The sequence below is a fragment of the Macaca fascicularis genome, chromosome 13 (assembly GCF_037993035.2).
Source record: "Macaca fascicularis isolate 582-1 chromosome 13, T2T-MFA8v1.1".
Classification (NCBI taxonomy): domain Eukaryota; kingdom Metazoa; phylum Chordata; class Mammalia; order Primates; family Cercopithecidae; genus Macaca; species Macaca fascicularis.
The window spans coordinates 48,896,974-48,921,923 of record NC_088387.1 but is presented as its reverse complement, the minus strand read 5'-3'; the positions used below and the strand labels follow the sequence as shown (position 1 = coordinate 48,921,923).

The window sequence follows — 24,950 nt, the reverse complement described above, 5'->3', positions numbered from 1 at the left end:
GGATCATGAAGTCAGGAGTTCGAGACCAGCCTGGCTGACATGGTGAAACCCCATCTCTACTAAAAATACAAAATTAGATGGGCATGGTGGTGCATGCCTGTAATCCCAGCTACTTGGGAGCCTGAGGCTGGAGAACTGCTTGAAGCCAGCAGGTGGAGGTTGCAGTGAGCCGAGATCGCGCCACCACACTCCAGCCTGGGTGACAAGAGCGAAGCTCTGTCTCAAAAGAAAAAGAAAATATGAATTAGTGTTGATCATAAATAATATTTTAAGATCTCTGTAAGAACTATAATGTGCCATGAAAACATCTGTGATTTCTACTGGTGACAAAGTCACAGGTCCTGCTTCTGACTGTGGTTTGCTGCCTACATTCGTAATGGAAGGAAATGTTAAAAGGCAGTTAGAGGTTAATGTAAATCTTTTCTCTGACCAAGCTCACTGGATCCGCAGCATTCTGTCTACTGACCCCTTGGGGGTGTGGGACCCCAGGCTAAGAACCCCTATGCTGAAAGCAGAATCTCAGCACAGAGCTGGTCAGTGGGACCCCGTGACCTGTCTTTTAGCTACATATTTTGCACCACTTCTCCCAGCTGGGTGCCCCCTGGGCATCAGGAGAGGTGTAGAAGGGTCGTCTGTCTTGCTGGGAGCCCTGCGGTCCCCCGCACCCACCCACAGCACACATCTATGTGCTGTGCAGGTCTTACCTACAGCAGGGAACGGCACAAACCTCTGGATGAGAAGGCGGGTGGCTGGGGTGAACTTGTTGGCTTTCTGAACCAGGACATTAAGGCCCACCTTTGAAAGAAAAAAATAAAAACACAGAAAAAGTACATGATGCTGCTGTGGCTTATGGGAGGAGCGGAGAACTGGAGGAAGGACAGAGGGTGGCGGATGTCATCTTTCCCCACAATTGCACCTCACACCCCTAATCCGCAGCGTCACCTGAGGTTGCAGAGCTCCAGTGTCGCTGCATAAAGTACCACTGCCCAGTCATCCCAGGCAACTGGCCCATAAGAAAGAGGGAGAGGTAAAGCATCAGACACACACACACACATTTACACACTCACACACACACACTGCAGAGGAGAAAAGGGATGGGATGATGTGGCAGTTGCTGGTAAAAGGATACATACTCCATGAATAAACGAAGTGTAGAAAGGCCTCATTCCCACCCCAGCCCTAAGCACCACCTTTCTGAAATCCATGGTACACCCAGGTGTGGGCCCAGCCAGACCATAAGGGCTCAGGACAGGGAGACCCCCACACCTGCCCACAGGCTGCAGGACTAAGCAGCGTAGCTCAGGGCAGGATGGAGGGTGAGGTGGATGTCCTGAACTCACTGTCATTGCCTTCATACCTGTCACCTGGCCCAGGATGCCAGGCGCCCCACCCCAGGCCCTGGCTGGGGTCTTCATCACTCCAGTCCATCCCCTAGGCTCTTTCAGCTTTCGAGAGCACAGGCTTTCTCATGTCTGCCACACCAGCTCCTCTCTATGACCAACCTGCCTGAGAAGGTACCATCTCCTTCCCGCAGCAGCCTTGGCCTCCATAACCTCAACACCCCATGTTCAACCCCAAGAACTGCTGCTCATCAGATGCTCTGTACCCTTCCAGCCACGGGGCCTTTGCCGTGCTGGTCCGGGTGCCTGGGATGCCTCCCTCCTCCACTCAGTCCACACCTGTTCTTTCAGGCCCGCCCAGGAGTTCCACCTCCAGTGTCACTTACTAGCAGTGGGACCTTAGGCAGGTAAGTCATTTCATCTTTCTCTGCCTTGGTTTACCTATCTGTAAAAAGGGATAGTAATACCTACAACATCCCAGGGCTGGTATAAGAATGTATGTAAAGTGGTGGGTGTGAGCTTGGCATATAAGAGACCTCAATAAATTAAGCTATATAATCATGATGTCACTGGACCAGGAGGAGTGACTGCACCTTTTTCATCTTTGTATGTGCACTACCTAGGGCTACACTCACTGGCACATAGTACACGCTCAATAAATTGGTGACTCAGGAATAAATGCAGGAACCAACAAACATATGACTGCATGGAGAAGACAAAGGCTGGGAGTGGGGCTTTGCGGAGGAGAGAAAGATGGGGTTGGGCTAGCAGAGGAAAAGGACTTTCTGGTGGAGAAATGCATATGAGCGCAGGCCTGGAGACAGAAAAGACAAGATGCATGAAACCAGAAAAGGGGTTGGGTTGCAGAGGCCTCTGCTTCCCCAGACGGTGGTCAAAGCCAGCCCCCTGCGCTGTCTTTCCTGGGAAGCGTGGGAGGAGCCGTGGCAGGACTCCTGGCCTGATGGGCTGGGGCAGCCTGCTCTCAGGTCTGGCACACCTGGTGGCTCAGCAGGCCACCCTGTGCCCTCAGGCCTAGCTCTGGCCTTAATGTTGTGGGTGGTTGGGGAAGACGCAGAGCCTTGGGAAGGCCTCCAGGGCTGCCAGGTGCCTGCCGCTGTTGAGGCAGGGTGCAGCAAGGCAGAAACAGCCCAGGCCAGGCTGCGACTGTGAGACCCAGGAAGACAAGGAAGTGCTGGTCCGCCAGCCCCGGGGCAGTGCAGCATTCCGTGGAGCCAGAGCGCTTCCTGGCATGCCCACCCTGGGCTCTCGGGAACACAGCCTCCATCTTAAGTCTCAGGCTGATCCTGAGTCCAATCTTTGTCCTCCCAGCTCGCTCAAGAGAAGGCTGGGAGGCAGCCAGGGGCACCACGGCGTGGACTCACTTGAGTGGTACAGTGGGCAGGGCTGGGGAGCTGCCGGTTCACACTGGGCCCTGCTGCCCCCGCCACACGAATGGAATTCATCAAGTCCAGGAGCGAGTGACTCAGAAATGGCCTCCCTCACCCCCAAAAAAGTGCAGTGAGAGAAAGCGTGGGAGGAGGCTGGAGGACACGCAGACGGGCAGTAGCGATGAAGAGGCGGGGGTTTGGGGGAAGTCAGTAAGCACCTCCTACATGAGGCCACTCAGCACATATTCACATGAAATATCTTAATGAGATCCCCACGACAAGGCTTTTGGGTAGACCATGTTGGCCCTTTTTACAGATAGAGACAGGTCCAGAGAGGTTAAACAATTTTGCTCAAGGACAGACAGCTGTCATGAGGCAAGTAAAGCTAGGATTTGAATGCAGGGACTGCTAATTCCAAAGCCTTGCTCCTAACCACAGTGCTCTCGACCTTCCCATTGTCTCCCACCTGAGGGAGGGATGCTTTCATATCTGCATGCCTTTGAACGGCACATCTGCATAGCAAGCACCTCCCTGACAATGGCCTCCTTGGGGCTGGGATCCAAATGAGTGGAAAACAGAAGGCAACTCCTGCAGGGAAGACAGGGCCCTTGAACCACCCCTGCCCCCAGCAGCCAGAAGTCAGAAGATCTGAGTTCAAAATCCTGCATGACAATTTAAGAAGATACAGGAAGTGCTGGAAGAGGCGGGGAGCAGGAGCCATTCAAGGAAGTGAGTAGAGGGGCTGGGACCCTTCCCCATGACAGCCTCTTGGGGGTACGCAGGGCTGGAGAGCAGTGGGAGGGAAAGGAGGAAAGGTAGCCATCACATTTGCCTCCCTCTCTCCAAAGCCTCCCCGTCCCTGGTCGGCCATTCTTTCCACTGGCTAGGACTGGCACAGCCCAGAGTGCAGGGAGGAAGAATGAAGAGAGAAAACAATGTTCTTGTCCCAGGTTTCTTCTGGCCTCCCCTTCCCTGAAAGTCACCAGGTCTCCCAGCATGGATAGGGTGACATTTAGTGCGGTACACATATGTTTCTGAAAGCATGGCCAACATGCCTGAGACCGAGAAAGGGGCTGGGGACCAGCAAAGCAGGGAGGAGACCTGGGCATGTGTGTAGCTGTGAGCTCATGAGGAGTCAGTGAGGTCACAATGCCCACTTGCCAGTGATAGGCCCAGTGGCAGGGAGGGCATGGACATAGAAGAGGCAAAGGGCCACTTACCCTCACCCCTTCCCAGGCCCCAGCCCAGGTCTTACTGCCGCAGCACCTAGGACAGCCACAGCCTGAGAAGGAACCCAAGATGGCTGCAGACCAGGGGTTGGGAGCCCGTCTGTTCTGGTTCCTCAGGGCCCTTTGGCCTGGAACATTTGGTAGAGCCCGTTAAAATGAAAAAGCCAAGAGGCTGGTGGCTCTGAATGCCAGCTCGTTTTCCCTGGCATGGTGGGTCCTGTTTAAGGGAACCAGCTGGTATTAATGGCACACAGCTCATCACAAACAGCAGCTAGCGATCAGAAAAATCAGAGCTAATAATCGGGTTCAGGAAAGATAATGAGATGTGGAACAATTACTGCTGAGGGTCCCCCAGGATCTGTTTTAACAGCATCCAAATAAGCCACAAAATAGAAATTAACCAAACAGGAGCTCCATTTTGGTAGATGGGGAAAACAAACAGGGTGTGGATTTTGCACAAGAATTTCTCATATGGCCATCAGACAGGGGTTCTGGGAAAACCAGAGCTCAGGCCCCACAAGATATCAGCAACATCCTGAAGGAGAGAATAGGCCTTCTTGACCACCTATCTCCAAGGTCTGGCTACTGGGCCAGTGAATTTGCCATGAGCAGCTGACAGGAGACCAGGGGAAAAGGAGGGAAGGCCAGCTTCCTGATAGTCCCCACAGAGATGGGAACAGGGTCGACCAGCAGCAGGAGCTGTGGGTGGGGTGGGAGCTTCATGACACCAAATCTTTAGTGTCATGAGCTACACAGTTGGTGGCTGTAGCCTTAAGAACCAAGGGCTTTCCGGGCCAACAGGCCAGCAAGGAGACAGTGGATGGAGCTGGAAGAATGCCTGCATCCCTCTCCCCGCATCTGTGCCCTGACTCCAGCCTGAATATCCGTCGCCTGGTGGATGCCTCTATGTCCAAGGGCTCTAGGCATTCCACCTTCTCACACCTCAAATGAAGGTTGTCTCGCTCTTCCTCACCCACACCCCAGCCTTCTCGCCCATTTCCAGCTCTGCTTCTCATGCCAGAGACCTCAGAGCGTTCTGGGCAGAAGCCTCCCGGGGCCCACGTGTAACCATGGCTCCCTGGTGCATCTCTCGGATATCATGAATGCAGCTGTTTGCTCTCCCTGCTCCCCCGACTCAGCACGCAGCCTCTGTCCCAGGATGACTGCGTGCCTCCTAACCAGGCCCCCTGCTTCCACTCTTGCCTCCATCCATCTGCTCTCTACAGCAGTCGGAGTGAAGTCTGAAAACACATGGCAACTTGCTTAAAGCCTTCAGTGGTACTGGAGGAGCCACACAGCCCTGCAGGACTGCCTGGCTTGCTTGCAAGGCTCTGGCTACCTGTATGAGGAGGTGCCGTAAGGGAGTGGGTCCAAGGGTCATGAAGCCTCCTGAGGAAGGGGATGCCTGCCTGACCCCTGAGTAGGAGGCTAGGAAGGGAGCGGGACTCCGCCAAGGATCAGAAGCATGAAATACCAGGTCGTCTGCGGGGCACTCAGACAACAGTCTGCAGACTCTACTGCACCAGTCATTATGGGGGTCCAAATGGCCCTGAAGAACAATGGAGGAAGGGGCATGCCTAAAAGGAGGGCACCTCTTGGGTGGTAGATAATAATGTAACCAAGGGTTAGGGGTTTGTGTGGGCACTGGGGGCAAGGGTTGGAGAAGGTCAAAGAATCGCTGAAGTACCAAAAATATCCACCAGAGGGCACACTTGATAAAACACACTGGTAGTCAAGTAGACCCAAGACCCTCCATGGAGGTCAATTGTTCCCCAACCCCAGCCAGCCCGCTGCTTGGCAATGGGGTCAGCAGCAAAGTAGCCAAGTAGCTGGGACAGAGTTCTGCACAGGCTAAAACATCAGTTGCTCCAGCTGTGACCAAGTTGCTTGTTTGCTGACAACAGTGACCAACCCTGACTCCTGAACCACGCCCCACAAGGGCCAGGGGGCTACCTGCTAGGAAATCAATTACACAGACCCCTTCTACACAGGAGGCGGCAACAACTTGTCGTCCCTAGAAAAGACACAGAGCTGCTTTCTGTGTCTGACTCGCACTGCCAGCATCACCATCTGCAGGCTTCTGAACACTGCAGATTCTCTACAGGGTCCATGCGATGGACCCTCCAAACCCAAAGCCACTCCCTGAACACAGCAAGACAACAGTCTGGTCCAGGATTCCCAGGTGCTGTCATCCCCCTACCTCTCTCCAGCCTGGAGAAGAATGGAAGGGCCTGAGGTACACCCTCCGCCACAGAGTCAGCCAGGCCTGTCTTGCAGGCGGCAGGGCATGCTCTGGGCCAGGGACAAATATATGCCGCTGACTTGACAACGGCCAGAAAACACAGGCCCAGGAACTAAGTATGAAGGTGAGCAGAGGGTTGAACTCTGTTATACCTAAAGAACCTCTCAAAAAATATCTTCCAGTCCCCACTGCTCTCAGGGTACCTGGGGAGGGACTTGTCTGCCAGGCGGCATGGTAATAGCTTCTCCAACCTAGAAGCTGAGAACACCACTTGGCTTCTCCCATCTCCCTATGCCACAGGGGGTGCAGTAGGAAAAAGGCAAAAGGGGTCTCTGTGTGTGATTAAGCCTGGGTAGGTCCTGTCACTCACTTCACCTCCGTGCCTCAGTCTCCTCATCTGTAAAATGAGGATGAACACCTAAACAATGCCTGGCGCGCTGCAGGCACTCGGGAAGTGCTAGCCATTATTACAATTCTCATGACTGCTTTCCAGTCTGACTATCCAGGGAACACAGAGCTGTCAGTAAGCAATGGGAACTGGAAGGTGTACGGGTTCAGTACCCAGGGATCTCCTGGAACCCCTCCTTCTATGCCAGTGTCTGGTAGTGAAGGTTAACAGCCACTGCATCCTACACAGAAAGAACCCCCCAGGGCCCAGAACCTTTGGGAATGGAGCTCAGCACTGCCCCAACAGGGAAAAACCTCAGCCAGCTAAGACCTAGCTGGAAGGGAAGGGTGTGAGGAATGGGCATGAAGTGCCTCTCATCATGTGGCTCCCCCAGGCAGCTCCTGATTGGTCCCACATCACTTCATCCCTGAGTCTTCCTCTCCAGCCCCACGTCCACCCTCATCCAGGCCCCTCGTCCATGAGGGTGGCCCCACCCCTTCTCCTCCAGCCCACTTCCACCTGCACCATCTGAGACACCCAGCAGATGACACCCAGGCAGGGCTCCAGGCATGGCCTCCTTCCTCCTGAGCAAGGCACTCACGGTGCCTCTTGACTAGCCCTGATCCTCCTCCACTCACGATCACCATCACTCCCTACCCGGTGGCCACCCTCCTGCTCTGAGCCCAGAGTTGGTCATGTTCTCCTGTGCGCCTCTGCCTGTGTGGTGCCTTCTCTCTGGAACACCCGCCCTGTCTGCCCCTTGCTCTCTCCACTCTGTCCTACGAGTCAGCCCTGTGTGAAGTAGGGGCCCCTCCCCTGCTCCCACCACACCCTGGGGTCACCTTAATCATAATTCTGATTATACCACAGAACGTTCTAGCTTCCCCTCTCAGCGCCTTGAAGGACACCCCAGTCCCTGCAGCCCCCAGCGCCTGCAAAGTACCCACACATCACAGTCCCCCAATGGGAGTCAATGGGTCTTACTTCCTCTCACCCTCGTGTAGCCGGGGGCCCAGTGAGGGCCGCCCACAGAAGTGCTTAATGCAAACTCTCGAACTAAAAAACAGTGAGGATTGAGAGAGGCTTCCTTTGTTAAAAGACAGCAAACTGTTAGATTTCAAAAATAACTTAAGACGGGATTTCTTTTTTATTCTCAAGCAAGCAGCCAGACATTGCCAAATCTATTTAGAAGGTTCACCAAGAGGCTGCTAATCCCACCCTGGTGGTCCTGCAATCAGCAGGAGTCTTCACTTGGGGGCATGCAAACTGGGGATCCCTGATCCCAGGGTTGCTGGCCAAGGTCAGGGCTCCTCTGAGTGGGGGAGGGGCTCTCCAGGGCCCTGGAGGAGGCTGGCCTCCACTCCAGCTCGCCCTCTGTCCCAAGGACCTGCTTGCAGCCTGTAGGCCCCCATCCATGCCGCCTGCTTGTAGGGACTCGTTTTAATTAATGCCAGAGCTGGGCCAACCACTGGGGCCATGACACTTGTTTGCAGGTCATCTCCTCCTAACAGGCTCGCCCTGGGAGGGGATTTGTCACTAATTGAAGCAGAGATCAGTTAATGAGGCTGCGGGACCTGGGGTTCCAGAGAACAAGGGAAAGGAAAATAAAATAAAGCCTCTTTCTTCAGAGGTTTTGTGACTTACACACACAAAAGAAAAGCAAGCAAGCTGCTGATTTTCCAAGTCAGAAACTCCAGTCCATCTGCCGGAGTTAGACCCTCACTGTGTGAAGACGTCAGGAGGAGGGACGCCGCCACCGCTAGGACTCGCAGATCGGAGGGGCCTCAAGGCCAGCAATCAGTCAGTGGCCTAATTAATAAGTATTTATGGGGCAGTGCCCTATGCTCCTCTCCATGGGGGAGAAGCCATGGTGCCTGTCCCTGGTTAACTTGTAATTCAGTGGGGATGGGGCTCAGACTGCAGAACACTGAGGGGACAGGGACATGGTGCGACTGAGTGTGAGTGGGGAGGACAGGGGTTTCCAGGACTTGTGGGGAGGGAGAGTGCTACGGGCTGGAGTGGTTGGGGAAGGCCTTTCGAGGGGTGCTGGAGCTCACAGGGAGGAGAAACGAGGGAGGCCCCAGCACAGACACAGCCCCACTTGAGGCCCCAGCCCCTGCTCAGCAAGATCAGCTCTGGGAACCCCAGAGGGCTCCAAGTCCCCCAATAACTCTGTCTTCAGAACCCATACCCTACAAATCTGTGCTAGGTTTGCCCTGGCAAGTGGTTGGGATGGAGCGGCTGATGGTCCTTCAGGTGGGGCAGTGAGGACTGGACACGCAGAGAGCTCGGAGCTCTCAGAAAAAGCTGAGTGATTTTTTACTTTTTTTTTTTTTTTTTTTTTTTGAGACAGAGTCTCACTCTGTCACCCAGGCTGGAGTGCAGTGGCTGGATCTCAGCTCACTGCAAGCTCCACCTCCCGAGTTCACGCCATTCTCCTGCCTCAGCCTCCCGAGCAGCTGGGACTACAGGCACCCGCCACCTCGCCCGGCTAATTTTTTTGTATTTTTTTAGTAGAGACGGGGTTTCACCGGGTTAGCCAGGATGGTCTCGATCTCCTGACCTCGTGATCCGCCTGTCTCGGCCTCCCAAAGTGCTGGGATTACAGGCTTGAGCCACCGCGCCCAGCCAATTTTTTACTTTTTTTGAGACAGGGTTGTGCTCTGTCGCCCAGGCTGGAGTGCAGTGGTGCAATCATGGCTCACTGCAGCCTCAACCTCCTGGGCTCAAGCAATTCTCCCACCTCAGCCTCCCAGGTAGCTGGGACTACAGGTGTGCACCACCATGCCTGACTAATTTTTTTGTATTTCTTGTAGAGATGGAGCTTTGCCATATTACTCAGGCTGAGAAGCTGATTCTTGGCCTGCAGAGGAAGGAAGTCCACCGGGACAATGATCCCCTTCACTCAAGCCTTTCCATTCAGGGCCACTCAGCATCCTTCCCTATGTAGCCTCCTCTTCTCACCCCACCCCTGAGTCTCCAAGAAGGGAAGGGGATTTTTGAGCTGCTAAGCCAAGCAGACCATCAGCTCCTCTCATCACAAGGAACAAGGAGGAGGTGACAGAGTCCTTTCTCCCACTCAGGAGAGCCTTTGGCCTTCACCCAGCAAGTCCCCAGAATCAGGGACCCCCCACTTGTCTGACTCACAAATGCCGTCTCCTGCTGGGCTGCAGGACAAGCTGGGTGGCAGGTCAGCAGTCTCTTGGTGAGCCATCTGAATAGGTCTGCAATGTCTGGCTTCTTGCTTTTGTGAAGACATAAGGATTTGGGAAAGAGATCTTGGGCATGAGATGGGACATCCCACTTCACAGCTATTTGGAGATGACTTGGTCTATGTGGGAGTGAAATAAATGAGGCCATTTCAGGACAACCCCAAATCCCTCCTTTAGAAGAATGGTGAATTAAATTGTGGTGTATGGTACAATGGGTAATATACAGCCGTGAACTGTTATTATACAGTATTTACTTAATGGCACTGGAAAGACGAGGAAAGTGGGTTTTACCAAAAGGTTATTGTATGTGAATTCTTCATTATATGTGAATGTTTTCTTTTTCATTAGAGATAAGATATTGCTATGCTGCCCAACGTGGCCATAAGTGATCCCCCCATCTCAGCCTCCTGAGTAGCTGGGATTACAGGGGCATACCACCTTGCCCAGCTGAATGGTTTTGGAGTTTTTTATTTAAACTTTTTTATTATTTATTTATTTATTTTTCTGGAGATGGAGTCTCACTCTGTCGCCCAGGCTGGAGTGCAGTGGCGTGATCTCAGCTCACTGCAACTTCTGCCTCCCAGATTCAAGCGATTCTCCTGCCTCAGCCTCTCAAGGAGCTGGGATTATAGGTGCCCATCACCATGCCAACTAATTTTTGTATTTTTTTAGTATTGACGGGGTTTCACCATTTTGGCCAGGCTGGTCTTGAACTCTTGATCTCAGGTGATCCACCTGCCTCGGCCTCCCAAAGTGTTGGGATTACAGGCGTGAGCCACTGCGCCTGGACTTTTCTTTTTTTAAATGGGGTCTTGCCATGTTGCCCAGGTTGGAGGCACTGGCTGTTCACAGGTGCGATTATAGCATACTACAGACTCCAACACCTGGGCTCAAGTGATCCTCCCACCTCAGCCTCCTGAGTAGCTGGGACTACAGGTGTGCCCTGCTGTGCTCAGCTATGTGAATGTTGTTTGGTTTTCATTTTCTAATTATTTTTTCTTACCAGTTACATTAATGTATTGTGTAATGAATGAAATGACAGGGTTGTGAAGGGGCCCTTCGCCCTCTGGAGTCAGCTATAGAAGGCCATCCTAGTGGGGATCCAGAGAGAGCCAGACATAGGCACAGGGGTGGGCCCAGGGGTGGGACAAGTGTGCAGAAGGTCCTGGCAGCTTGAGCGTCCACTCTGGCTCTGGCCCAGGGCCCTGACTGTGTCACTTGCCCCTGGCCTCCTCTGGGAAGCAGGGAGCCACATCTACCATATCCTCACACTCAGTCTCTGAACCTCCCCTACTGAGTAGCTGCTCTGGCCTCAAAGTACTGTGGAGACTCAGCGCGAGCCTAATGCCCCTGGCTTTGGGCACTGACAGGTCTTCAGGAGGAGCTGGACATGTGACACCAGTAAGGCCACAGAGAGGAAACAGCAGCGCCCCGGTAGCTGAGCAAGAGCTCAGGGGAGCAGGCACATGGGCGGGCCTTGCAGAGTCATTCAGAGGCGCTCCCGCCAACTCCGACCCAGCCACGTTACTGAGCATGAGAAGTGGCCTTCTGAGCAGAGTGCTGGGCAACCGTGGCCCCACTCAAGACAGATGTCCTGCCTCGGCGCCCCCGGGGCACCACCTCACCTCCCCGCCTGCTCTCCATTACAGGGAGCACCGGGTTGTGCTCTGTCTACTGGAGCCTCTTGTCGGCCTGGAAAGCCTGTCCTGACTCCCTACCCACAGAAACCTGTCTCCCACATCCTTGCCCAGCCTGGCCCTCAGGTAAGCATCCACTTGCAATGCTGAGCGGGGTGGCCCGAGAGCAGCAGAGTCAAGAAGGAGCAGGGGAGGGAGTACTCACAGCAATGGAGACAGCACTGATGACAGCTCCCAGGTAGCCCTGGATGAACTTGGATACAGGTGAAGGCTGGAAAACAGAGGCAGAATTTCAGGCCTGCTAGGTGCCAAAAGCTCCCATACTTCCCCTTATAAGCTGTCCCAGCCAGCAAGAAGCATGCTGCCCACCAGCCTGGAAGGTGGGTGGAAGAGGCCCCTCAGGACCCAAAGGGATTAGGCCACCCTCAGCTCAGTTCCCAGCGTAGAAATATAAATCACCAGTAACCAGGGAGATGCTGAAGGGCCCACTTCACTCCTGCCCTATTCTAGAAAGGTCACTGGCAGACAATGCTGGCTGGAGGTGAAGAACAGCAAGGCTAACACGGACCATTGATGGCTGGGGCAAGCAGTCTCCACTTCAGAGGTTAAATGCTGCAAGGGGGCTGTTTGGCACCTGGAGCACTTTCTAGGTGGAAACGCCCGTGTCAAGGCTCTCACAGGCCTTGCCAGCCCATGGAACAACTGGGCTCCCATGTCAACAGATGATAGCTGCCCAATATCGCTACAGAGTAATATACCCCGAGTTCCAACACAGACAATTAAGAAAAAGCTGAGGAACTTGCCCTGTGCTACAACTGCAGGCTTACAGGTGTTTGGTTTAAGATAAATGGGAGTCATCCAAGCAGAGATGGCCATATGTGAAGCCTATGAGAGAGACTGGGGTGGAGGTTTAGATGTCAGGGGGCACCCACAGCATACCAAGCCTCTCAATTCCTACAGTCCAGGCCAGCTCCTAACTCCCCTCCTCTCCCCCAAGGTTAGCAAATGTTAGGACTCTCCTCTACCCCAAACCGACAGGCCCCCAAAGGGGACCTAGATGCATCCTGCCTTCTTTGCCTTTGAACTGAAGTTGGGGAGAGGTGGCCTTTGTAGCAAAGCAGGGGCCCAGCAGCTCTTCCTGGACAACAGAAGGGTGATCGGGCCTCCACCACAAGCTCTCCAAGGAGTGCAGGGGGCTTTGGGGAGGAGGTACCAGCCCTGGACCCTCCCCACTCAGGAGCAGCCCTTCAGCTTGTGGCCAGTCGGGACCTGAGAGCACTGAGGCAGCTTCCAGAAAATTTGGAGGAAGCTTTAGGGGAATTTGGCCCCCAAGTAGCTGATATCATCATGATCCAAAACCCAAATGTAAGAGCTATCCAAGAAGAATCTGAAAGCCAGCCAAATTCATCCCTTGCATTGCCCCCATTTAATGGGCCTTCTTCACTTCATGTAAACAGCTCCTCCCCAAAGGGCTCCTGGCCCAGAAACTCCAGCTGACCTCAGCCGAGTAATGTCTGAGTCGGCCACCCACCTGAAGGGTTGGCATTTTAAATAAGATATCTAGAGGAGGGCCATGTTTAACCAAGAGGCAGCCACTGATGGTGGCATGTCACACTGTAGGGAGGATGACTGGGCCTCCCTATCCTGAACCCCGCCACTTGGGAGAGGGCAGTGATGCTCACCTTGGTCGCATTGCGGTTTGCATAGTTGACACAGGCATTGTGGCTCTGGTTCAGCCACTGAAAGGCAATGATGAGAGAAGTCAGGGAAGGAGTGGTCACCTCCCTGGAAGCCAGGCCTGGACCCCAGGAGGTCACACATCCCCAGAAAGACACAGCATGCGGTCTCTAGCTCACATGGTGCTACCCATGCTGCCAGTTAGCATGACTGACGGTCCTGGTTTGCCCAGGGCTGTGCTGGTGTTAGCACTGAGCCCTGCCTCTCGGGAAGTCTCTTGGTTCCTGAATGGGGTCCTGCACACCCCAGCAGTCCACCTGATCCTGAGACAGTCACCTCTCTTGGAATGATGGCATTCACTGCCCCTGCAGACCCCATTGCCTTTGTCACACCATCTTTATTATATTACTTGCTGGACAAAAGTTGGCCTAGAATGACTGACAGCCCTGCACTTCTTTCAAAAATCTCCCAGTCCAGTGTCCTGCACCTCCAGTTCCCAGACACAGAGGCCGGCAGGAGTTTTGTTCAGTGAAGACTGACATTTTCTCCTAGAAGACAGACAGGTTTTCCTTCCTGCCCCTCTTTCTCTGCACACATAAACACAGAGATACCCTCAACTGTTTTCATGGCATCACAACCCAGACTGTCTCCAAGAGCAGGGACCAGGGTCTGTGATGCACTTCACCACCTCAGGTTAGGGGTGTATTGACCTTTCTCAGTAGATGTGGGGGAGGCTGATGTCAAAATGAGGCTATGGGCCTCAGGGTCACTGGCCTTGGGATGAGCAGCCAAGGGGCAGAGTGGGGGCCACCCCACTGACAAGCCAGCATGTTCCAGGCAGGGGCACGCAGCCCTCATCACCTCGGTCCAAAGGTTAGAGTGACACATGTGGATTGAGACATGCTGGGCTGCTGGAGACCTCAGCAGGGCCAAAGTCCTGGTTTTCCTTCAGTGACTTCTGGGCTGGGGTGGTGTCGGGGTGGACTGACCCTACGCGGGGTCTGGACGGGGCAGGAGACACCAGGGCAGGGAGTTCTTAACCAGCACCTGTGTGGGCCCTTCCTTCAGGAGCCCTGTTTGCTGGGAGACTGTTACCTGCCAGAAGACAGTGGATGCCAGTGTCTGGTTGGGCAAGAGAAGACCGACTACCTATGAGCGAGAGAGAAGAAATGCTGAAAAAGGCAAAAGAAACATCCTATGCTTTTGCAAAGAAAAAACACACTACCACAAACGAGTGAGCTGGATCTATACAAACTGATGTGGTATGCCGTGTACACACAAACTGAGGTTCACTAAGGGAGAGGGTGTGCGATGGGAAAAAACCAAGTTGCAGAATTATATTACAGCATAATCTTATTTAAAGAAAAATCACCTTATATATATAACCATATACACAAACACATGCATACACACATTATCTCCAAGCATGAAAAAACCTGTAGCGTGGATGTCTCTGGAGGTTGGGTTGCAGGTTACTTTTGCACAATCTTAAATATTTCTGTATTCTTCTTAACAATAGACATGCATTATTTCCACTATTAGGGGGGGCAATAAAAACAAGCAAACAAAAGGAATACCATCGTTTCCACTCAGGTTACCTGACTCCTTCTCACCCTAGCCTTCCTGTAGGATTTTCGCGAGGATTAAACAAAAATCATTTCAAAGGCCTTAAGTGCTTTGTAAATACAAGTTGGGGGAATTTGTATCTGTCATCTGTGAATTTCCATGAAGCAAAAACCTATACCATGTTTAAGCAACTGAATGAAACACAGATTTCTAATATTTGTTGAATGAGTGAAGGAATGAATGAAGAGATGAACAAATATACACATATGGCTACGTATGGAAACACAGACGTGGATCCATTATTCCCAAAGCCCAAATATCACCTAAGACCTAGACTTGCTGACCGTTTTTTTTGGTTTAAGTCAAGATGAATGGTCTGATTTTGACACTAGCCAAGCCTTGGACTTCAGGGATCCCTGTGCATCTCTCCAGTTTACCTTTTGAGTGTTTGTGTGCAAAGTAACATCTACCAAGTCCCACTGCATATGGGAAAAATGTGCACAACCATCCACATATTGACTTATTTATTATTCCTGTAGATGAAATGGCTCTTTGGCAAGAATTTCTGTAAGGAACAAGTATAAACACTCAATAATATGCAGTAAATCAAATTCTAGACATCCCCAGCAGCATTAGTAAATCATGTTTTAAACATTAAAATGTTTTAAAACAGCGAACACACACACACACACACACACACACACACAATCTATATTTATTGGCTCATATCAGTTTGAATAAAATTATATAATATAAAGCTATTCCATAGCTCCAATGAGGAATTATGAGATTTTTTTCCCCCAGAATGAGATCCCAACTTGATTTTTTTTTTTCTTTGCAGTAGCAGCTTAGGGAACTAGAGTGAGAATCAGGGGAACTTGGGTCTTACGTTCAGCTCCAACCCCGTGTGATTTCTGGCAGAAGATGATCCCCTTTGGGGCTCTAACTTTCTTACCTATGCAAGTGAAGGGGTTGACCTCAGTGTAAAATTCTACTTCCAAATTCTGGGTAGTTGGTGTCAAGTCAACAGAGACAGTCTCGTCTGTAATGGGATCCCATCTGCCAAGGAGCATCCCAGAAAACTGAGGACCTCCTCCTAGTTGGGGCCCCCAGTTAGAAGCCAAACCAGAGGGAGGAAGCCGAGCCTAGCAGGGGTGGGGACAGGACAGGGGGTGGGTGAAGAGTACATGTGCTCATATGTGTACACGTATGCATGGCTGACTGCCTCCTACCACCAGAGGAAGTTAATAAAGTTGTTCACTGTTTGGAGCCCAGCACGTCATCCCCTGATCTGGAGTCTACTGAACACGGTGTCTTACGGACTACATGTCTTCTCCTCTGAATCCCCACTTACCCCCCTTGAACTGTGCTTGGACCACCAGGAACATTGTAAAATACAGCCCAATGGAACTCACTGCATTTACCTGACAACTGCTGTCCAGGACACGGCCCGTGACACCACAGGGTTCCCTTTATAATCCACTTGGGGGAAGTATTTTCCAGTCTCAGGATCAGAAGCTGTGCCTCTGAGTAACTGGTGTGCATGCGCCTTGCAGACACTGGGCCATTTAACTGAGTCTCTTTGCACCGTCCAGAAACTCAGGCCAGCTCTCCATAGCCACATTTGCCAAGTGTACAGACCCACACTGCCTGGATTCTGTGCCCAAACCTCACTTCTGGCTTCATTTTATCTTCCCTTCCCTTTGTCTCATTTTCATCTTCACTTCTTTTATCTTTAGTGGCAAGCATTTTTAAAAGTGACATCAAGTCTTTTCCAGAACAAACTAGAACTCTAAACTAAACCAGTATTTGGGCCATGTACCACACACATACACACTGCCCATGGCTCTATGACCAGCGAGCTTTTTACTTTGTTAGACAATCCCCACTTCCCATCCCAATCTCCTGCCCTAACATGGGTCTGGGGTCCATGCTGGCACCTCTGACTGCTATAAGTCTCCTCACTCTTTCTTAAAGAGATGGATTGACTGATTGATTTTGCCAAGCATTTCACTTACCATAATCCTCATACTAACCCTGGGGATCAAACCAGAGATTACTTTTGATATTTTACAAACGAGACAACTGAGGCTTAGAGAAATTCAGTAATCTGTCCATAGCTTCACAGCAAGCTAGAGAATCAGGTCTCCTGGTTCCTGGCTTGGGGGCCCTGACTCTGATTTTAGGGTGCTCCTTCTCCAGCTCATCCCCCTGAGCACAGAAAGAGGGGGGATCCAGTCAGCACTCCACATCCATTTATGGGGAGCTGCTTCTACATACCAAGTTCCTTGCTGCTCCTAATGGAGAAAGTCAGAGGAAAGGAGTGAGTACATGCGTGTGCATGCACACTCACACCACACACACACACACCACACACACTCCTTACCCACAATAAAAACAAAAACCAGACAAGAAAATGGAGGCTAACATCCTTTATAACACCTAGGCTTGAAAATGACAAGATGGTTTAATGAGGTATTTGGATATGTGTAAAGTTGATAAATTTTAACATCCAAAGAGAAGTTCAGGAAGGGAGGGGTGAGTGTGTCCCGGCTATCTAACAAAGGCGGAGGTAGGAGTGAGCCGAGGGGGTGCAGACACAGGAGCAGGCACAGCCGAGACAGCGGAGAGACTGGTCTGACTGCAGAGGAGGTCTGGGAGCCCAGAAGGGAGTGTGGAGAGGGTGAGCTTAGAAGACAGGAGCACAGAGCTGCATCGGCCAAACAGAGCCTTAGGGGGCCATGTGAGGCTAAGGCAGAGGAGCAGGGATCCTGCCCTCCAGGTCCTCACAGTCAGGCAGGGACCAAAAGCACGAGGATGCCAGCCCCATTCCCTATTAGGCAAAACGCAGCACCATCTGCACAATCCCAGGAGCAAGAGCAGATATTTTATAACTTCCTTTTTTCTTTTTAAGTCTAAATTAAAAATAAATGTTCCCTTCAGCTCTCAGATGTATATCTCTGGTGCAACCTGCCCACATTCCCTCCCGCTGCCCTTTCCAGAACATGGCAGGGGAAAGGAAGAAAGAGATGGATAGAGAGAGGGAGCCAGTCCACCCAGCTTCAATGCCAGTGGATTGCACCTCTTCCAAGAGGGAAACGATTCAGGCGTGGCCACGCAGACGGGTGGAGAGCGCCCAGAATGTGGCTGGTACCAAGGAAAGTGGAAGGAGAGGGAAACAGGAGCCAACAGCTAGGATTTCTAGCCCAGCCTCCACCCTATCGCGCTGCAGGACCTTGGCCAAATCACACATCCTATCTCTGCTCCCATTTATAGTTCATAACATGGCTGAAGTCCCCTCTGCCGCTCCAGCCCCCTGGCAGCTGTGCTCTCTGCACATCCGTCTGTACCTTTGCTGTTCCCCTTCCTCTTGGGTGTCCTACCACAGACCTAGTGATTAACGCTCAGGCTCTGGTCGTCAAATGCTGGTGCCAGCATTTACCAGTTATGTGACCACAGGCAAGTCACTGGAACTCTTTGTGCCTCTGTTTCTTCGGCTGTTAAGTGAAGGACAATCCCAGTACCTCTCAGGATGGTTATGAGAGGAAGTAAGGTGTGGAGGAAATTCAGCTCAGCGTGCGGCCTGCAGCAAGCGCTCCCTGGATGCCGGTTGCCAGTGCCATTCCTCTCCTCCCATGTAGTTCTTTCCTGGACTTTGCTGGTTTCCTCCTCTGAGCTCCAAAGTCAGCATTACACCACTGAACATCATCTCATCTCCATCCGTCTTGGAATACAAGTCTTATCCCTCAGAGAACAGAGCTGCGGAAGGCAAAATTGGGGCTTTTCCCTCTTCCTCTGATGCCCCCCATGGCATTCAGCACAAAGCTGGGCTCACACCCCAGGCTGGAAGAACACTGCTCATCATTACATAATCATTGACCAGGGAAAGATCTCTGCTGGACTGGGACAATGCACTCCTGACTCCTTTTATTAAGTCCTAATTGCAGGGGGGTTGGGGTAGGAGACTGAGTCTTTGGTCCAGATTATTTTCCACTCCCTCTATCCATACCCTCGCCACAGCCTCATCACAGAAGGAATTTATTTCCTCACTTTTTGGCTCCGCTTGGTCATCTAACTTGCTCTGGCTGACAGCACATGGGAGGACGGACGTGGCAGTGCGTCAGTTCTGAGCCCTGGCTCAGAGGCCTCATGCCTTCCTGCTTGCCCTCCTGAGCATCTAAGGGTTGCCACAAGAAGACATCCCTGAAAAATCCCTGGTCCAAGGAGGAGGAGAGACAGGAGGGCACAGTCTATCCCAGGTCAGGTCACCTTCAGTTGACCATGGCGAGATGCAGAACTGCCTCAGTCAAGCTCTGCCTAGACCGGGCAAACCCCAGTCAACTGCAGATCCCTAAGAATGAATGCTTACAGGCATGGTGGCTCACACCTGTAAACCCAGCACTTTGGGAGGCCAAGGCAGGCAGATCACCTGAGGTCAGGAGTTCAAGACCAGCCTGGCCAACGTGGCAAAACCCCATCTCTAGTAAAAATGCAAAAACTAGCTGAGGGTGGTGGCAGGTGACTGTAATCCCAGCTACTTGGGAGGCGGAGGCACAAGAACTGCTTAAACCCAGGAGGCGGAGGTTGCAGTGAGCCGAGATCGCACCACTGCACTCCAGCCTGGGCGACAGAGCCCAAAGAGTGAGATTATCTAAAAAAAAAAAAAAAAAAAAAGAATGCTCACAGATGCCACTGAAGTGTTGTGGATGTTTTCTACATGACACTATGGTAGCAACAGCTAGCTAATACATGGCTTACTACATATGCAGAGTGACTATGCTGTTCTTTCTAGTCCAAAATTCTGTACCATTATGAATATGCCTTGAATTAAGTCTTCACCAGGGATGTTGGTTCCTAAGCAGCCCTGCTTATCAAAGCCACCCAACCCAGGGGCCATCAGCCCAACTCTAGGGATGCCCTGACAGGCCCAGGAAGAGGGGCAGTTTGTGCTTGAGCCTAGTCTCAAGACAGAGTAAGGAATGGGGCCAATGGCACCCATATGGTAACTTGCTACAAGAAAAATCACATCTTCACTTTGGGCCTCCTCCTTCAGAGTATTCTAACTGCTGCAGAGAGATGAGGTCTCAATCTGGGAGAGAGGCACCCCCAAATATCTCAATCTGCTTGGCCAGAAGTGGGACATGCACAGCTGAAGATAAAGGCAAGGAGGGGTAAGGCCACTGCCACAGTTCTGTGTACCATGATATCAGGGCTCAGAACTGAGCAAGCCCCCGCCCCTTGGCCACCTCCCATACAAAACTGACTCAAACTACAGGAGAAAGGTTTTTTTAAAAGCGTGGGAAATCTGGAGAGGAAATGAGGTATGCGTCAAAACAATTGGGCAGTAAAACTGAAGCCAGGGGAAGACTACGGGGTACAGAACTGTCCTGTTCGCCAAGATAACGGTGGAAATAATCGTCCCTCTCACCCTTCACCCCGTTTCTACTTGGCTAATCCCTCCTTCCTCACCCTTCAGGTTTTAGTTTAAGCATCACTTCCTCCAGGATGTCTCCTCTGACCCTCACAGTGAGGTAAGGTCTGTCACGCGCTCCCCGGCACCCTGCATGCCTTCTCTGTACCATTCCTCTCAGCAGCAAAAAAGTGTCTACCTCGAGAGCTTCCATAAGCTCAGAGGAGGCCCCTTGACGCTGCCTCCCCACATACCCGGGAGCCTCTCAGGTAGAGCAAGTGTCTTTACATCTCATCCCTTTCCACCACAGACTCGCTCAACTCCATAAATGTCCCTCTTTGTTACTGACAGATCCACCATGGGCCCCAGTACCCCAATACCCAACAGATGTCCTGTTGTTTCCTTCTACTTTGTCTCCATCTTCTGATTTATGTGACTAATGATCTGAAAGTTATACTTCAGTGTATAAGGGGTGTTGCTACTTAAAGGATGCCAGCCAGTTAAAGAAAATCTCTCTGTCAAATGAATGTTTACCCCGGACCGGTCAATTCTAGCTTCACTGGAGTGACACCTCCTGTGTGGTGAGCTAGGTCAACATGGCTGGGGTCTGGTAATGCTGGAGGAAAGCCAGGGAGAACACTGGGATTGGGATTTAAATGTGCAAAAAAGCAGAGGAGGGATGAGGAGGCTTGGGAGATGTCAGGAGGGCCCTGGGACACACCCCTGGAGATGAAGTGGCCAACACCAGCATCTTCTGATACTTGGAGTCTCTAAGTCCATGTGATCATCTGTGCGTTAAAATGAAAGAGTGCAAAGTACAGAGTTCAAGCTCTTAATGTCTCAAGACAGAAATCGGATTTAGACTTAACCTAAGGCCACCAGATCCAATGACTAGGTGTTCGTGGTCTGCCCTCCTTAGCACCCTGGCTGGAAATGAGGCTTTTGGTCCCTGAGTTTTGAGAGTCCGACATGACAGGGAGGGGAGGGGAGGGGAGGGGAAAGGAGAGGAGGGGAGGGGAGGGGAGGGGAACAGCACTTTGGGGAGCTCAGGGCTGAGGGTGGCACGAATGCTCTCTGGGACAGCCCCAGGCCCATGAGGGAAACCCAGGCCCTGGCATCTGAGGCATTCCACAGCAAACAAGGGAAGAGGGCGCAGGAGCAGAGGGGAAATGGAGAGGGCAGGCAGGACGAGGGACGGACCACCAGGGCCAAGCCTGGCTCTGCCTCTCCCCGGCCACGTGCACGGAAGCGGCAGTGCTGTGCTCAGGGGAAACCTGGAAAGGGAGAGGCCGTGGATAAGAAGCCACCACGCTGGCAGGTTTTTTCTGGAAAGATACCTGAAGAAAGGGAGCGATGAACGGCAGAGCCTCAGGGACAGCCTCAGTGCACCGGCATAGCCGCGGTGCTTATGTATAAATTGGGATCTCTTTGCCACACACCGAAGGGGGAAAAAGTTCCCATCTTCAAATGTTAAGCTTAAAATAAGACACTACATGGTTGCCAGTGGATCTGTGAAATCTGCTGACTAAACTGGCACCAGCCTCTGGGAGAAAACCAGCTCGTTTCTCCTGAGCTCTGGGGGGTGAGCAGGGTAGGGCGAGGTGACTCCCAGGCAAAGTGGGAACAGCGTCGGGGTCAAGCCGGGGATGTGCACCTGGGCAGAAGGCAGCCTCACTGTGGTTTCCAGAAGCTTCTCAGTTGAGGCACCTGCCAGCCTTACTCGCCCCTTCCCTTCATCACTCAGGGACCCAGTTCCTAGCACATTCGCTGGCACCCTCGTTTCTATTTTGGTAAGCATTTTTAGTGGCTTCTGCATGCGTATATTTTCTTACCCACTCCATCAGACCAGGGGCTTTCCTAAGGTGTGGACTGGAACTTTCACTCCCCTTCAGACCAGGCATTTGCTTAAATGTTCAGTGCTACTAGGCGACAGCAGGGCCTTGGAGGAGCTGATGGGGCTGCAGAAAGCGCTGGAGCAGCCAGCATGCTCCCTCCACACAAGACGAGGCAGTGGCCCAGGGGTGGGGAGGAATGGGGACGGACCACATTGCTTGTCCATGTGAAAGTGCCAAGGTGGAAGGCCACAGGTTCTTCAAATCCAGTGGTTCCTCGGAAGACCCAGCCTCTGGCTTGACTGTTCTGAACCCCAGGATACAGATATTTGGGGCTAGGAAGTGGGGATAGGTGAGCATCGTCATTTCGGTTCTGGCTGCCTCGTAGAGGTGCTGGGAGGTATCCCAGGCCATGCTCCCCATTTTGCCTCCATCAAGTATTCACACAGGATCTTGGAGGCCAGGGCATCCTCTTCTCACACCACATGTGTGTATTCATAGAGGGATGTTTGCTCCAGCCTGGGAAAGGATTGGTCCTGATAGGACATTCATACATCTGCTTCAGCAATGAACCCCTGAATGGCATGCGAGTGGATCAGTACCCAAGACCCCCACCTGCCTACAGGGCCATAGTGACCCTGCAGTGATGGGCTTGTCTTGGGTACGGTGAGGAGAGAGTGGAAACATATGGGATGAGCCTCAGTAACCCGTTGTGAATCGAAGACAGTGATGGCATCTACTGGGTTAGCCAGTTCTTCCCACTTGATAGCAGCTGGTAATTGTGTAAGACTCCATTTGGCTTCTCAGGGAAAAATGAGCCCCACATTCAACTTTTGCCATTTCAAATATCCACTTACCCAGTTTAACAAAGAGATGATACCACTAAATGGTATATCTTTTAAAGTGTTGATGGAATATTTATAGAAGTTATTATGGCATTCTTGTTTGCCTACCTATCACCATTCTTCCCTTCTTTCTTACTAATAGAATCCTTATATAATTGGGGATCAACTATATACCCAGCTAAATTCTAAATGAAATGTAAGCAGAACTGTTGCATGGAAATTCCAAAAAGGCTCCTTAAAGAGAGGCTGTATCTTAAAGATAAATGTATTTCAGTTGGGAGATACAGCCTACTATTCTTCTTTTCTTTCTCCTCTCTGGAATGTGAATGTGATGGCAGGAACTCCAGCAGCCATCTCGGGCTATGGGGTGACTTTTTGCAATAGAAGCCAGTACTGAAAATGGAAGTCTGGGTTCCTGATGATACTGTGGGGGTCCTGCCTATCTCCAAACTTCTTTGACATGAGAGAGAAATAAACTATTTTGTTTAAGCCACTGTTATTTTGGACTTTGTTACATGCAGATGACCCTGATCCTAAGTGGCATATTCAGATACCATGCTACAAAGAAAACCACAATAAATCCCAACTGGCAAAATTGTAGAGGTCACTCTCTCTGAAAATAAGACAAGCTAGAACATAACAAAAGAACACATTTTTTAAAACCCAACCACTTAGAATTTAAAATGTGTTCTTCTAATTGACTAAAGAGGATTTGAAATTATAATTTCAAGCTTATTTAGAAAATAACAACATAAGATCACTATATATGAAAACATATCAGATATAGCCATGTTTTAGATATATTCAGAGGCAAATTCACAGCACTAAACACTTTCATTAGAAGGAAAATAAATAAACTAAGCATTCAAGGCAAAAAGTAAGAAAACCAACCACAAACAAAGAAAAGAGGGAAAAAGGAATATTATAAAAACAAAAGCATAAATGAATACTTAGAATATAGAATTGATAAATACATCCAAGAGCTGATTCCAAGACATAGCTTTCACACATCTAGTTATTTTATCTTTATTTAATTTATGTATTTATTTTGAGACAGGGTCTCACTGCGCCACCCCGGCTGAAGTGCAGTGGCACAATCAAAACTCACTGGAGCCTCAAACTCCTCAGCTCAAGTAATCCTCCCACCTCAGCCTCCCGAGTAACGGGGACCACAGGCGCACACCACCATGCCTGGCTAATTTTTTAACTTTTTTGGAGAGATGAGATCTCCCTATGTTGCCCAGACTGGTCTCAGACTCCTGGGCTCAAGTAATCCTCCTACCTTGGCCTCCCAAAGTACTGGGATTACACGCGTGAGCCATCACTCCTGGCCTCAGTTATTTTAATAAAGGAGATGGAGGTGAGGAGTGGAAAAAGACTCAAAATCAATCAAAAGATAGAGCATTATATTTAAAGACATCAATATTTAAAAGTTTTCTATAACAAAGACACCAGAGAATAAGGGATAAACAGCTGGAGAAGAGACCTGCCATATATATAACCCAAAGGATTAATGTCCAAAATATATAAAGAGCTCTTACAAATCAACTAGAAAAATATGGCCCATGGAAGAATGGACAAAGAGTGTGAACAGGTAATTCAGAGAAGAGGGAATACAAATCGCCAATAAATAAATTTAAAAAGCACCAACATCTTTTCGGTGTTTATGGAAATAAAAATTAAAAGCATAATGAGAACCTACCCCTTCCCCCATCAGCCTGGCAAAAACATTAAAAAGATGAATGAATACTAGTGTTACGAAAGCATGGGGAAATATAGTCTTTTTGAAGGGAAATTCAGCCATATCTATTAAAGATGTAAATGTGCGTAGCTTTTTAAGCAGCAAATTCACTTTCTGGAAGTGCCCTTTAGAAACTCTTATCCTTGTGCAAAAATGGCTTTACAAAGATTTTTCATAGCACAATCGTTTCTAACAGCAAATAATCGGAAATAACCACAACCCATCACACTGGAAGAGACGGTGCCATTCAGCAGAGAAAACAAACAAATAAATAAATGAAGCCAATCGTTATGGAGGCAAACTGCTAAGTGTCATAAGCTAACCATAGATACATACGTATATTGTTATCTTTTTAATGGAAAAATCCACAAAACAAAAAAAATTTTAAATGACTTAAATGTATGCAGATATCTAGAAAAAGCCTAGAGGCACACACCAAACTT

At 50.7% G+C, this 24,950-nt stretch overlaps 1 protein-coding gene across 27 annotated transcripts in view; it reads right to left on the bottom strand.

The window, feature by feature from the left end:
* The window catches only part of SFXN5 (sideroflexin 5), a 130,834-nt gene that overhangs the window by 44,759 nt on the left and 61,125 nt on the right, over positions 1–24,950 (bottom strand). For 19 of the 27 annotated variants that reach the window (XR_010580410.1, XR_012422199.1, XM_065526953.1 and 16 more), the window contains exons 7-10: positions 14,209–14,262; positions 13,119–13,175; positions 11,642–11,707; positions 705–795 (exon numbers count right to left, since the gene is read on the bottom strand). Coding sequence is in view for 21 of the 27 variants with exons in the window: in XM_065526953.1 (XP_065383025.1) it covers positions 705–795; positions 11,642–11,707; positions 13,119–13,175; positions 14,209–14,262 (268 nt within the window). In the remaining 6 variants the exon portion in view is untranslated. The remainder of the gene's footprint in view (positions 1–704; positions 796–11,641; positions 11,708–13,118; positions 13,176–14,208; positions 14,263–24,950) is intronic. The other 8 variants (XR_012422203.1, XR_012422201.1, XR_012422200.1 and 5 more) reach the window with 1 other exon arrangement.